Source organism: Cebus imitator, unplaced genomic scaffold (assembly GCF_001604975.1).
Source record: "Cebus imitator isolate Cc_AM_T3 unplaced genomic scaffold, Cebus_imitator-1.0 Scaffold43, whole genome shotgun sequence".
Classification (NCBI taxonomy): Eukaryota; Metazoa; Chordata; class Mammalia; order Primates; family Cebidae; genus Cebus; species Cebus imitator.
In genome coordinates, this window is record NW_016107358.1 from 3,521,786 (window position 1) to 3,537,925 (window position 16,140).

Consider the following 16,140-nt stretch of genomic DNA (forward strand, 5'->3'; position numbering starts at 1 on the left):
TGGTGAAAGCTCTATAGGGAAAACAACTCAGTTTGTTTCACAAATAACCCGCAAAAATAGCAAGAAGAGAAATGGAAAGGATACCCACAGATCAAAAGAACACAAAAGATACATCAACTTATAAAATATGTGGAACTTATTTGCCCTGATTCTAACAAAATGTTTTTAAAACTACAACACTGGGGACAACTAGAAATTCAAACACTGACAGGATATTTGACCATATTAAGGAAATTACTCTTATTTTGTTTCAAAAAGGTATTGTGATGATGTAAAAAGATATCCCTTATCTTTCAGAGTTTATATAATGAAGACATATGAATGAAATGATATCCCCTAGGTTAGTTTTGAAGCAATGTGGGAGGGTGGAAGTAGCAGAGTGGTAAATGCAACCAGACTGGTTACCAGCAGCGAATGACGGAAGCTGAATGACAGGTAAATGGAGGTTTATTACACTATTCTATTTTGTAACCATTTTAAAACTTCCATAATCAAATTTTTTTTTTTTTAAAAAAAAGCCCAATCTAAAATTTTTTAAAAATTGAAAGATTACCAAAGTATCATTCACATGTTATCATGTTAGTAACAATAAACAAGAAATGACATGTAACAGTGCAAGATGAGTGAGGCGAACCATCTAAAGGCCAGTGCATAGTGGGCATTCAAAAAGGTCACTGCCCCTAAAAATAATCTGAGCCCAAAGGAAAGGAAATAATTTCTGAACTACCACTAGGAGTCAGGTTTACACACACCAAAGCTGAAAGGGTAACAAAAAGAATAGAAAACAATTTCTAGAAATATGATATCCAATGTTCTTCATTCCTTTTGATGGGGTGGGGGCAGGGGGTCAAAGGCCTCCCCTTTAAGAATCTGAAGATTAGAAAGCCTTCAAGATACCAAATTTAAAAAGCAAAACCCAAGGAGCAGAGCAACGTACATGGTATACTGCCATGTGAGTCGTGCATGTGTCTACGTGCCTATGCGCGTGCAGGCAAGGATACACAGTCACTGCTGCAGACGGCCCTGAGGAAAGGGACCAGGTGAGAAAGACATATATTTCATTGCACTTGTTTATTGTCTTTGCTGTTTGAATTAGTTAACTTAGTGAGATTTAACTTTAGTTTTTGAAATTTAAACAATATATGATACATGCAGTAAGTATTTCAACTATCCCGATTTGCCACTGTTAATGTTACCACACCAGTTTCCAGGTTATTTTCATGTTTGTGTATGTATACACACACACTTTTAAAAACAAAAAGACAGAAGAAAATACAGATACATTGTTTTTATCTTTATAAATTGAAACATCTTCATAATCCTGCTCCAACACTGATCCACCAGTTTTTCTATTAAAAAAGTGGTAGGTTTTTAAAGAACAAAACTTCAAAAGATCTCTATAAAAAAAATCTTACAACTAGTGTAGAGCCTCTCCCAGGAAGAGAGAGACAGACACAGACAGACAGACACACAGACACACAGACACACACACACACACGCATGCGCACGCACACACACTCTCTCTTTTTCATACAATTAAGGACTACAGCAATCTACGGAGACCCCTAAACCCAGGTCAAGAACCTCTGATACACTACCCTATCACTATTCTTGCACTGTGAATGAGGAATGAAAAGTACATTTTGATGGTGCTACTGAACACTAACGTTTCTGCTCATTTTTATTTTTTTAGTTGTCAAATTTCTCCCCAAATAATGTAACAATATAGCTCTTATTAGTACACACTATTCTTATTTTGCCATATGGAAAAATAAGTTTAAAAAGTAGGCAATTGAAACATATCATCTTTCCTTTTCTTAATTTACCAATCCAATTATTTTAACAACACTCACAAAGTGGAAGACAGTAGACAGGAAAGAAAACGCCACTGATATCAGTGCATCAGGCATTGTGCTTGGCATAGGACACTCACTTCATCCTTAGAATCGACCATGTGCCAAGCTTTGAGTGAGGCAGTATCCCCCTCTCTAGAACCTAGGCTCTAGTGGAGATGAAAATATTTTAAACAAATAAAATGTATTAGTATATAAGTGCCTATAACAGTAAACAATGCAATTTCTACAAATGCAAAAGGAATAAAGAACAGTGAAGTACAGCTCTGCTGGCGCACACTTACTCCAATCAATGTACTTCTGTTCCTGCAGGTGGAGAGTGTCTGGTGCAGGGACCTCTCACCAACTCACCTACAAACACGGCCAGCCAACCAAGGGAGCCCAATTCAAAAACCAAAAGCATCCCAGCACCATCTTATTCTTCCGCCTGCCAGCTCAGGAGGCTTCCCAGAGAGTCTTAATCCTTCCATATGATGAAAATCTAGATGGTAAAGTTTTCCTAGGAATTTAGTATCTACTCACTTAGGACTCAGGGTTCTGGTAATGGTAGAATAACCCTCCTCCTAATAACAATAAAAATGCAGACAAAATATGTATTTTTTTTTTTAATTAACGTGCTGGAAAGTGACCAACAGCTGGCAGAAACTAGATGTGTTGACTCCTAAAGGCTGACATGCCAAGGAGGTGAGATCACATTTAAATGGTCTTTCCCCCAGAGCAATCCCAAGTCCCCTAGGCACAGTGAGGCAGGAAGCAGTATTACTGAGCTGGAGGGCACAGAGACGGAGTCCGGGCAGCTGGAAATTCAGGGAAGGTAGGTATGGTGAGAGGAAATCCCAGAAAAGAGGGAGACTCAGGGGAGGGTGTCTAGAATCTACGAACAAACCTTCAAATCCTTGGCTGTCTTTTCAACTGCTTTTGTAGAAGATAAGGAACCCAAAGGAAACCTACCCAAAGGAAGACTGGAAGAACTGAGCAAAATATCAGCAGTGACTCAACATGGGGGACAAGGAGCTAGGAACTCAAGTCCTGCCAACATACAGTAGCCAAGCAAACATCTTCTGTTTCCACTGAAACTTCTGACTACAGGCAAATCAACAGACCTATCCTAAAAAGCCTCAAAACAAACCTCCACCAGTCCATAAAATAATCTGATAGTAATTTAGAAAACACATGATAATCTTCAGATGAAGATGACAATACAGGGCCTCTAAAACATATCTACATTGTTCTCTGTATCATTAAAAATTACTAGGCATGCAAATCACAAAAATGCGACATACGGAGAAGGCAATAAAAAGAATAAGACCTACACTAGACAAAGATGTTGTAATCAGCAGACAAGGAATGTAAAATAATCATATTATATGGGAAATAATTTACAGAAAAAAGATGGGTATAGTAAAGGACGAATGAAGAGTAGAAGAATTCCAGAGGAGATATAGAAACTCTAAAAAGAATGGAAATACTAGAACAGAAGAGCACAACAGCTGAAATAAAAATTCACTGGATGAGAATAGCAGCAGACAGGGCACCGCTATTAGGAAAGGACTCATGAACTTGAAAACAGGTCAACAGAAATTGTCCAAGCAAAGCATAGAGTGAAAAGCCCGGAAAAAATGAACAAACTGCAGAATCATATCAAGTAATCTAACATAGATGTAATGAAAGCCCCAGAAGAGAGAGCTGGAAAAATGGAATAGAAGAATTTTCCCCAAACTTGACAGAAAACATCAGCCTGTAGATCCAGGAGGCTCAGTGAACCCAGGGAAGATGACTCTGAAGGATATATTACACATAGACATGTCATAGCAAACCAGCAGATTAAAATAGCAATGGAGATGAGGAAAGGGAGGGGCACAAAGTTGGAGAGGGGAAGAGGAGAAGGAAGCAGCGAGGCAACAGGATTTAAAAATGTCTAACGAGAATTCTATATATAGCCAAATTACCCTCTGAAAGTAAAGCAAAGTGATGATATTTTCAGAAAAAAAGTTGAGAAAATGTCTTGCCAATATGATAAGCAATGCTAAAAGGGGCTGATTCAGGCTGATGAGAAATGACAACAGATGGGAATAAGCACCATAGCAGGGGACAGAGCACCATGGTCCACAGGCCGACTCCAGCCTGTCACTGTTTCTGTAGTGCCCATGCATTATTTAATTGAAAAAAACAAAAACAAACAAACAAACAAAAACAAGAACAAGAAGAATATATGACAAAGACTGCAGACTATGAGGCCCACAAAATCTGTAATATTTACTATTCTGTTCTTTATTAAAAAAAAACTGCCAAATCCAGATTTATAAGAAGAAAAAGATGGAAGGCAAATATAAGACTGTATCTTTTTCTTTAGTCCTTTAAAAGATAATTGTTCAAAGCAAAAAACAACAACAGCAACAATGAATTAAAGTATTTACAGTATGTGTATAAATAAAAGAGATTACAAAAAATTAACTCATCTAAAAATGCCCTAAGCCCAAGGCCATCCCATAAATAATGAACTCATACAACCCCAAATCTTAGTAATATTATTTCACATTACTTCTCAAAAGCCTTAGAACACTGGACAGAAATGGTTAATTATTAATAACACCAACTGAAATAAAATAGATGGTGTGCTTCCAATCTATTTTCTAACACACACAACAAACAGCAAGTATGTTATCAGCTATGAAAACGTTTTGAAAAACTGAAAGCACCTTCTTTGTTTAAAGTGCTTCTTAAAAAGTTAATAATTTGTTCTCTTTCAACCTGTTAAATATTGGCAAAATGTGAGGACTGACAGGAAACACTTCTGTGAGGAAAACACATGAAGAAGGGTAAAAATAGGAAAAGGCAGACAGTATTTGGGGAACATTGGTGCGAGGCAGAAAGTAAATACGCAAGGTGAGAGGAGAGTGGTGAAGAGTTAGTGTCAGGACAGTGAGCAGAGTCTCACAAGGTACAGAGGGCTCCAGCTGGGGGGCTGGAGGGACAGCAATGCCAGCCCCTTACTGTCAAGGAGGTGACTCGCTTTCAGCGCTGTATGTCCAGTCGCTTGCATGATTGATGATTGATCACATAACCAAGGAAGTGTCTGGAATCAATAGCTTAACTCCTACATGAACGAATGAAGAATCAGAAATGGTCTATTAGGGATGAGAAGTCAATGTGTGCACATAACAATGAATTTGGAACGTGAGACTAAGGGGTGGGGGTTTATTCCAAGAGAGATGCTTCAAAAGAATGCTAGAACAGAACACTATAAACTGATCAAGTCAGGACCTACTGATTCTGATTTGTAATTCAGAGTCTCGAGTTCTTATTTACTTTAATAGATCCTGGTTTGTGTTTTATTGTGTTTGGTCACTAGAGAAAATTGGGAGTGTTTTGTTTTCATTCTATTTCAAATGCACACTATGTAAATAAAATTATTATGAGTGAGAAAATTAAAAATTAGCAAGAAACTGACAAAGAAACTGACCAGATAGATGGGAATAAATGGTAATCTAAAATCATGCAGGTGGCTGAGTGGAGCCAAATTTTATAAATGGTCAGGTTACTAGCAAGTATTTTCCTACTGGTATGACTTTTACTTCCAATTTAAGTTCAAATTGCAGAAATTTGCGTAATGACTTTTTAGGGTATGAAGACCCTAAATTTTTTAAGTAACAAAGTTTCATATTAGTATCCAGTCATGCACTCCCATAATGACATTTCAGTTAACAACAGACTGAATGTACAATGGTGGTCCCCTAAGATTATAAAGGAGTTGAAATAGTATTTTAGTAGAGACAAGGCTGCACCATGTTGGCCACGCTGGTCTCGAACTCCTGGCCCTAAATCATCTGCCCACCTTGGCCTCCCAAAATTCTGGTATCACAGGCATGAGCCACCATGCCCGGCTGAAAAATCCTTATTGCCTAGAGACATCTGGGCCTTCTACTCTCATAATGCAATACATTCTTCACGCATTTGTGGTGATGCTGGTGTAAACAAACCTACTCCACTGTCAGTCACATACAAGTACAGCACATGCAACTATGCAATGCTTGATAATGACAGTAAATGACTGTGTGACTGGTTTATGTATTACTATACTTTTATTATTTCAGATTGTACTCCTTCTACTTATTTTTTTTTTTTAAGTTAACAGTAAAACAGCCTCAGGCAGATCCTACAGGAGGGATTCCAGAAGAAGCACTGTTCTCATGCGAGATGACAGCTCTGCCCCTGAAGACCTTTCGTGGGACAAGATGTAGAGACGGAAGACAGTGATATTGATGAGACTGCCTCCGTGCAGGGCTAGGCTAATGTGTGTGTATCTTAGTTCTCGACAAGAAAATTATAAAAGTAAAAAACAAGAAAAAAGAAAAGAAGAAAAACAATCTAAAAATAGAAAAAAAAACTTATAGAATAAGAATATAATAAAATATTTTTGTACATCTATACAATGTGTTTGTTTTAAGCTAAATGTTATCACAGAAGAGTCAAAAAGTCAAAAATTAAAAGTTTATAAAGTAAAAAAGTTACAGGAAGATATGGTTAATTTATTACTAACAAATTTTTTTTTAAAAAATTGAGTATGTCCTAAGTATAGAGCATTTATAAAGTCTACAGTAGTGTGCAGTAATGTCCTAGGCCTTCCCATCCACTCACCACCCACTCACTGACTCAACCCAGAGAAACTTCCAGCTCTATTCATGGTAAGTCTCCTACAGAGGTTGTATGGATTTTTTATCTATTTTTTTTTTTTTTTTTGAGTCGGAGTTTCGCTCTTGTTACCCAGGCTGGAGTGCAATGGTGCAATCTCGGCTCACTGCAACCTCCGCCTCCTGGGTTCAGGCAATTCTCCTGCCTCAGCCTCATACTATATTCTTACTGTACCCTGTTTAGATACATAAATACCACTGTGCTGTAACTGCCTACAGTACTCAGTACAGGAACATGCTGTGCAGGTTTGTAGCCTAGGAGCAATAGGCTCTACCATACAGGCCATGTGTGTAGTGGGCTGTACCATAAAGGCTTGTGTAAGTACACCCTATGATGTTTGCCCAGTGACCAATGAGGCAATCACCTAACAACACATTTCTCAAAATATATCCCATGTTAACGATTAATGACTTTGTACATTATATAAGTCAATTTTTGTGTATGTGTGCACGTTTTAAAGAATAATGCTGGCATAGCTGTGTTTCTGGGGAAAGTGACAAAAAATTGATATGGCTGATAATGAGGATAAAGAGTAGAGGCAAGTAAAGGAAGAAAACACCAATTTTTTTTTATTGTATATACTTCTGTACTAGTTAAGTTCATGTATTACTCATATTAAACATATGTTATTTACTAATTTAAATACACAGGTATGTATTTGTGTGTGTGTGTGTGTGTGTGTAAATACAGATAGTCAAATAAAAAACAAACTTGGGTGTCTCAATTACCTAAAAGTATATAAATGCCTGCTTGCTTATATGCTTAACACACATAGTACATATATGTGTGACAATTTACACATGTATCTTCACAAACATATATATGCACATACACGAATATATACACACACTGTCAGATTCTTTTTTAAGTATTCTCCCTTAAATGCTATACACGATTCCATATTTCCAATTTATTTGATGCCTGCTTCCTCCTTCCAAATTAAGGATATTTTAGTATCTACTAACTGACAAGAATACTATTACAACTATTACAAAACATGATACTTTATCCTTTACATTTCTTTAATTTAGTCAAAAGTGTTAGTCAATGTATTCTAAAGTCAGGCTGGGCGTGGTGGCTCATGCCTGTAATCCCAGCACTTTCGGAGGCCGAGGTGGGCAGATCACCTGAGGCCAGGAGTTCGAGACCAGCCTGACCACCATGGTGAAACCCTCATCTCTATTAAAAATATGAAATTAGCTGGGTGTGGTGGCGCATCCCTGTAATCCTAGCTACTCAGGAATCTGAGGCAGGAGAATCGCTTGAACCTAGGAGGCAGAGGTTGAAGTGAGTCGAGATTGCACCATTGTACTCCAGCCTGGGCAACAAGGGCAAAACTCTGTCTCAGACAATTTAAAAAAAAAAAAAAAAAAAAAAAAAAAAAAAAAGAAGTCTCCTCAAAATTTGCATCTCTTCTAAAGCACAGCCCCCCTCACCAGCAAGAACCAGAAATTAAAAAGGATATGAAAAATATAAGTAGGTGGTGGAGGGGAGGAAAAGAAAATGAACACAATAGATAAAATCTAACAGCTTTAGTCATCAACTACAGATACGATCTTCATTTGGAGAATTACAATAAAAATAAACCAACAAACACACTAACATTTTACAGTTCCTCAAGCCAACATGGCGGGGGGCACTGATTTGTACCCCACATCACCTAATACCATCCCTTCCCCACCGGAGCAGTTGCTTCCTTTCATCATAATGGTTCTTCCCCGGACCATGCACTCCATGGTCCACGGAGGACAGGCAGGAGTTGGGTACACAGGCAGGAGTTGCTCATCACTGTCCTCAGCACAGAGCTAGACACACAGCAGGCAGTGCACCCAATAATCTCCAGCTTGGTATCAGATAAATGCAATAAATCCTAACCATTCTACAGCATATGTGCCTACTCAAAAGCAGGGAAGAATTAACACTTTAAAACCACAAGAAAAATATACCTTAAAAAAAAAATCCAAGCTCAAAAACTTTAAAATTAACTACATTGTTTAACAGTCCTTATTATTATTTCTGTAAAATGAATGGCTAAATGGCTAGAGTCAACTTCCTTTCAAGAATTCATATGAGAAAAGTTAACAAGTTTTCTAGAGTTTCACAGAAATAGGTTAAATATGTAACTTTCCAATTAATTTTCCATGCTATAATTTTAAATGTAAATGATAGTAACAACTAAGTGAAATACTTCAATAAAAATAGAAAAAGACTAAAAATGCAGAAATTTATAGGTAGTCAACTATGCGATCCATAATACTAATCATTAATCATTAATTTAAAAATTGGTTTTTTAATTAAACTTAAACCCTAACCCTACACCAACACTAACCCTAACCAGCCAACTCATTCAGAGATACATTCTTTAAACTGATTTCCCAATGACTAACACTTAGAAAACATATCACCAAATCTGCTGATGAAAATACACTGAATTATGTTTCAGGAAAATAAATTATCTGGAATCCACATTACTACTGTTATTGTTCAAAGTCATTAGCCTAAATAAATAACAGTTCACACATTTTGTATGTGTGTATGCATATAAATATAAGTGTGTGTGTGTATATGTGTGTACATATATAAACATATATATAAACACACACACACAAATAGTGTGTCTGTTTTTGTTTGAAATATATCCATCATCCCATTATATATAAACATGCATATGTCTTCTAGTTACTTGTTTTCATTGTTACCTTGATGAAATAGCGCAGAGAAGACAATAATATTGGGCCCTTAGTAAATTTAAAGTGGTTCTGAACAAATATTTATTCATGATAAAATTTATAATGCATAAAATTCCCAATCTAAATCTTCATAATCTAAGCAATCAGAAAAACTCATACGCTTTGAGAAATGATCACAACTGAAACAATGAACAAGTGTCATTTCTTTCACAAAAGAAGTACTTGGCTAAGTCCAACACTTCCAAGGACTATGGCCAAAAATAACAGTAATTAAGCTTGCAACTTCATATGTATGGATCTGAACTAGTCAAACCAAAAATAGCTTTCTGATCATTTATCAGCTGCTGCCATTTGCCTAAGAAGTTAACTGCAACAGAGACTAAGTTAGACAGATCATGGTGAAAACACACGGAAATATAACTGAACTTAAGACTTAAAGCTCTTTTCAGTTACTGTATGGTAGCACACGAGGGATGGCCATCATGCAATTACCTGCATACTTAACAAGACTGACTATTTCTTAAACTTCCTACGATATACATAAAATATACGGCAAAACACAAAATCAACACACATGCACACAGCTCTTAAAACCAATGGAGACAGCACAAGATCTGTTCAGATCCAGGATAAGAATCCCTCCCCTTGAAAATTCTCCTCTTGAATGAAGAACACTGCCTTTTAGGCATGCCCACGGCACACAGCTTGCCTTCCCCCACTGGTGCCTCAAGCTCCTGGTGTTCCTTCTGGTGAGAATCACCTCCCCAATGTTCCCATACACCTGTCTGGGAAGCCCTCATTCTCTTTACAGTCACACCTGGCATTTCAGGTGCTACTGGGGAAGTCCAACAGCAACAGCCTCCTATGTGCTGAGCACTGTTCTGAGGACTTCACATCTACATGTGAACCGGTCAAACCAAAAACAGCTTTCTGATCATTTATCAGCTGCTGCCATTTGCAGAAGCTAACTGCATCACAGAAACCAAGTTAGGCAAATCACAGAGAAAACACGCTAAAATAAAACTGGACTTACAGCTCCTTTCAGTTATTATATGGTAACAACCATTCAATCCTCATATACATACCCCACAAAAAAAATACCTACCTGAGAGAAGGGGACCACCCTTGACCTCCATTTTCCAGAAGAGCAAACAGTGGCACACAGAAATGAATTTGCAGAGCCCGTCAGAAGAGCCAGCTTGAACCCAGGCGGACTGCCTCCAGAACATGAAGTTGTTAGTACGGTGCTACTCTACGCCACCCCCTGTATTCTCTTGCGCACCTGCAGGGCATCCTGCCCAACCTGGCAACTTCTCAACGTTCATGTGTGAGCATCAATGTCGCACGCTCTTGAAGCCCTCTCCTGATGCTAACTGGGAGCATTCTAGAGTGCACCAACAGCACCCCACCTCTTCGTGTGTTAAATGTATATATGTGACACTGCCTGTTTCATGTCTGTATCACCCTCTAAAATCAAATGCCATGATCAGAATCTGCCATAGTTATTCCGCTATCCCAGGCCCCAACATTTATCTACAACCCACCAGTTTTTCATGATATGCTTTAATCCTCTCAGAAACACCTCCTAATGACTCCAGGAAATTAACAGTTTCTTGCCTCCCTAAACACTGCACAGACCTTTATCTAGTTCATACAATTTGGCATTTAGTTGTATTCAATTTGTCCACCATGATGTAGGTCTTATTTGGGCCTTAAATTATCTATTACGTGTGAATGTCTTTTCCCTCTGAAATGTTCCAGCTACCTGAAGACAGAAGAGCCAACCCCACAGTATGCGTGCAGCCCTAGAAACACTGTATGTGCTCAATATGGCTGGATTCATATCTCTTGGAGGAAAAGAACATACTGAAAATGCCTTGACTGCTTCACGAAGGCCCACTGGAAAGTCAGGATGGAAAACCAAATTGAAAAATTCCTTTTGCAGAGAGAATCCAGCAGCCTATAACTGATCTAACTGATCCACAGAAGGGGAATGGAAATGTGCATGTGTATGGGGTGAGGGCAGACACAAAAAATGAAAACTCCACGAAGCTGTCAGGAAAGGTAGCCTCTCCCTTCTCTTCTCTTTTGTCTTTTCTTAGGCTAGCCCTCAGAACCAAGAGTTCTCAGTTCTGGCTCAAAACTGAAGTTCCATTTTACTATGGCAGAAATCACAGACAGACACATGCAGATACATACAATTTCACCAACATAGTTTTGAAGAATAAAAAAAGGTTTTATCACGACTACTGAAATAATTCACACTAAAAGTGCCTTATAATACTATCATTTAAGTTGCAATTACAACTCGTGGTGATGTTACCCGCTGCTGTTAACAAATGATCATTAAGTTCTTCTTATGATGACCTTACTGAAATAGCCCCCAACAACAGCCTGCTGAGGTTATTCGCTGAGAAAGAAAGAAATTTCATCTGGTTTCCCTGAATGTTGTACCACAGAAAGGGTCTGGAATACTTAATCATTATCATTCACAAAACTTACGGTATATACACTGTTCCCACTATAGGGATGCACTGCTTCTAGAAATCCGTAAACTCCAAAATTGTGACTCAACAGCATTGAGTCACATTAAATTAAAAAATATTTATTTGATGTCCAATGAATTATTTATAAGTAGATGCATTACAGAAGAAAGCTCCAGAGTCAAGGCCAGAAACCTGGGTAGGAGCAAGCAGCAGAGCAAGAATCCAGGAAGAGAGAGTATTATATATTATACCAAGGCATGCTCCTTGTCAAAATCTGAGATCTCTCATTTCCCAAGATCACATCTAATCTTCAAACCAAGGCAAATCATGGAAGTTTTAAATATGGGAGTCACCTGGAAGTCCTAGACTTAAGACCCAAGGTTTGCAATGCTCATGAAGGTCCAGGACATGCAATGATTTCTACCACTGCTAAGAAAAACATGTGAATCTTGTGCATGGCGAAGCCAGCACACAGGAGGTTCCTCTTGGTTGGAGAGTCAGTCTTGCAGACTGCCCAGTAACCACTCTCAAAATCTCCACTGTTCTTTATTCTGTCCTGTAAAATGTGCAATACTCAGGCAATCCCCAAGTCCTCTCATTTTTCCTTCAAAAACCTCTCTAAGCTGCCCACCTCAGCCACCCAGATCCAAGCCTCTTCTCTTCCCAGGACCTCTGCCTCTTTGCAGCGCTCTGCATGGCATCTGCTCCTGCCCTTCCCTGCCTTCCAACCAATGTTCCATATGCAGCCACACCTGCCAACAAGAGCCAGTTCCTCCCTCCCTCTAGTATCTTAGAACATCTTCATCTTAGCCCTCCCTACCAATGTCCTCATCCCAACCTTGTTCAATGCCATGTAACTCCACTAGTGGTTTTTAGGTTGGGGTGATTTTGCCCCCGAAAAGGCATTTGGCAATGCCTGGAGACATCTTGGGTTACAACTGAGGGAGAAAGATTGCAATTGGCATCTTGTGGGTACAGGCCAGGGATTCTGTCAAATATCCCATGATGCACAGGGCAGCACCCAAGATGAAGAATTAGCCAAATCATAAATAGCACTCAGGTTGAGAAACTCTGCTAGAAATCAACAAATACTTTAACGATAACTGAAAAAGGATTCAATATTACTTTAACCACAGCCTCTTTATTTCTTTTATTCTATTAACTGTTTCCAAACAGAACATAATTTAAATTAACATATTATATTTTAAAATCATTAATAATACATGCTAGCAATAACTACTACTACAGGGGAATCTTCATATTTAGCACTAGAATAAAAGTACTCACATGTATTCTTCTAGTAAGTAGCTGTGAGAAAACTAAGGCATGAAGAGGTATAACTTCGGTCACTCAGCTAAGACATGGAAAGCTGGGATTTCATCCCTGGACACCTGAACAGAAAGCTTTTCCCACTATGCCCAGACTATACTTTACTTTTAATACGCAAAAAACAGTAATGTGTGGGGGTTAAAAACTTCTCTCAGTCCAAATCCTGGTCTACCCTTTTCTTATCTCTATGGCACTGGGCAAATGACCTTACAATACAAACCTCAGTCTCCTCATCTGTAAAATGGGTTAGAAAATAGTACCTACCTCACAAAGTTGCATGAGATTCAGAAAAAACAAGTAAGTTTGGAGTAGCACTCAGCAGGTAGTTGGCACTCATTAAAGATTACTTATTATTATCTAACAAATACTCAAATATTTTATTCCCCGTAGCCTTTTGACTTGCATGAATAACTGAAAAAAAAGAAAACCAATTTTCGCTTCCTTGTTGAATAAATGTAACTTAGAGTTAATTTTAAAATTAAGAAAAATAATGAAATGTTTAATTTCATCAATATCTATACCTAATAACTCATAAATGTTTATGCATTTAAATATCATACTCAAAAAGTAAAGAAATTTAGCCTTAACATACAATATTCCAAATAAAAAAAGAAGTCGTTTTTAGGATGCCAAATAAGATTACTGTATCATTAAAGGAATAGTTTTATATATATAATCTCCAATATTTATTAAGAAATTTCTGAAATACCTTAACTTAGTGTAATACTTTCCAAGTAAATGCCATAATAAATTTGTACATTCTACAAATCTGTTCAGTGGTACTATGTAATACCATCACCTAGATTTTACATGACACTGCATTTTTAAAAAGAAAACATTAGGCATTTGTTTTCACGGATTTAACTTAAATTAGTTATTATTTAAATAAGTTGTAATATGCATTAAGCAGTTATTATTAGCAACTAGTTATTATTTAAATAAGTTGTAATATGCATTAAGCAGTCAATGACTAACAACCTTACAATGTATTATTTCACCGAAACCATTTCTGACTTTACTATAGAACAATATTAATATTTGGCTCTCATTCAAATTGCATCAGAAAAGAAGTCAAATAAGTTTCTTTATATTGGGTAAATTTAATACATGATATGATTTCCTCATGAGAAATAAATTTTTACTTAGAAAATTTTTTTAAACAGTAGCTTTGCATTTAAGTTAAAATTACCAGTCACATTTATTTTTAAACAAAGGCAATATCCACAATGTTATCCACAAGAAAGCAAAAGACAAATATAGTCATCACATTCAATTTACCAATTATGTCAACAAAAGCCATAAAATGATTACAGTACAAACTCGTTAACAATTTTCTATTTGATTTAAAAGTATTTCCAATAAAATATACTAATAATGATCAAAATTCTCAAAACCTCTCTTCAGATATAAACATTTTACCTACAAAACATGCAAGTGCTTTTCTTCTACACGTTATGCAGAAAAAATCTTTTAACTTTCATTGTTTCATTTTTCTATTAGCCAGCTACACTACTCTGTAATATCTGTATATTAATAATACCAGGTAGTAATACAGTCATTTCTGGTTATATTTTCATCTACCATATTAGATTTTTCTGAGTGTATTGTCTCACAAAAATTTATTTGCCCTGCTATTGATGTCATTTACCTATACACAAACATGCCGATTGAAGTTAGTCAGTTTCTTTTTATAACCAGAGTGTACATTTGGTTTAATTGTTTAAACTCTTTTCATCAAATCATATCAAGTGTAGGAAATCACATCAAAGGGTGGGAACACATACAACATTACAATCCTTTCATTTCACATAGGGAATTCACAGGCACTTGCACAAACATATCTGTCACACCCGGGGTGTGTGCACAGTCACGTTACCAGCCATGACAGGTCGGCCATCCCCATTATCTGTGCCGCCGCGGCACACCTGAGCTCCCTGCCCCTTCACGTCACATTTAGGAGCAGCTCTAAGGCAGACTCTCTCTCATGGGCTGCCTCCTGGAAGTCCTCCCCCACTACCTCTCCATGGCAACCGCAGCCACAGAGAAGCCAGTCCACCTCTTACGCAAATGAAAGGAGGCCACAAATGTCAGCAGTCACAACATCCCCATTTTCCCTCCCTACTTAATTTCCTTCTTAAAGTCACAGTCATGCATTCTTCTTATTCTGTATCTGACAGCACCTTCCCAACCGTTTAATGGATAGGAAAGCAACTTAGGAAAATCAGAGTTAAAAATCCATCTGTATGACCACTTACATAACATGACTGAGAATCCAAAGATGATTATGATTTGCTGAGCTTTATTTACCAACCCAGTATCTCAGCAAGCCCCCTTTAGATCTGGGCATCCTAGTTTTTGAGATAAGAATCCTTTAAGACATTACCTATCCTGTAATTTGCCTTTCTTAAAAACGACAGAGAGAGAGAGGCCATCCATTATGACGACCAAGAAACAATCAGTACTTAATATGCACTGTTTCTTCTGTAGAGTCTCCTTTATTTAGAAAAGTCAAGGTTTTAAAAATATTTTTACTTTTAAACCAAATAGCCAACTATCTATTAATAATACTATAGGAGGGAAAAGCTGAATAGATTATCATTCATTATTCAATTGTTACCAGGTTTAGTTTATATTGTAATTGTCTGAAGTTGTATTTCCCAGATACATATTTAAAGAAGCAAATATAATGGCTAGTTTACACTTCACATGGCTACAGAGATTGGAAAACAGATATAAATCTCCATTAACAAAATCATGATTACAATAACTATTTAAATATAGATGTCAGATTTTAAAGTATGTTTTAATCCATGGGATGCACCAAAGTATCAAATTCTGTGAGTGGTTTATAATCATGTGATGGTCTAATAATAAGAATTCCAATTGAAATAGCTTGGAACAAGATATTACCAGTGAACAATATAAATGCGGTGGGTTTAATATCCTCCAAAACATGTATTCTCTCAAGAAAAAATAAACTGAAATCCAAAACAGTTATGTTTACATGGAAAACAATACAAGAATAATTAGAACATTAAACACATTTATACACATATATTTATATACATACATACATATATATATATGCAT

At 37.1% G+C, this 16,140-nt stretch overlaps 1 protein-coding gene across 6 annotated transcripts in view; it reads right to left on the reverse strand.

Annotated features, from left to right (window-relative positions):
- The window catches only part of HIVEP1 (HIVEP zinc finger 1), a 147,717-nt gene that overhangs the window by 81,609 nt on the left and 49,968 nt on the right, over positions 1 to 16,140 (reverse strand). The window contains exon 1 of one of the 6 annotated variants that reach the window (XM_017526661.2): positions 14,927 to 16,109. The exons of the other annotated variants lie outside the window; for them this stretch is intronic. Coding sequence (XP_017382150.1) covers positions 14,927 to 14,933 — 7 coding nt within the window. The 5' untranslated portion in view covers positions 14,934 to 16,109. Of the gene's footprint in view, positions 1 to 14,926; positions 16,110 to 16,140 lie in introns of those variants that run through there. 6 annotated transcript variants of the gene reach the window in all.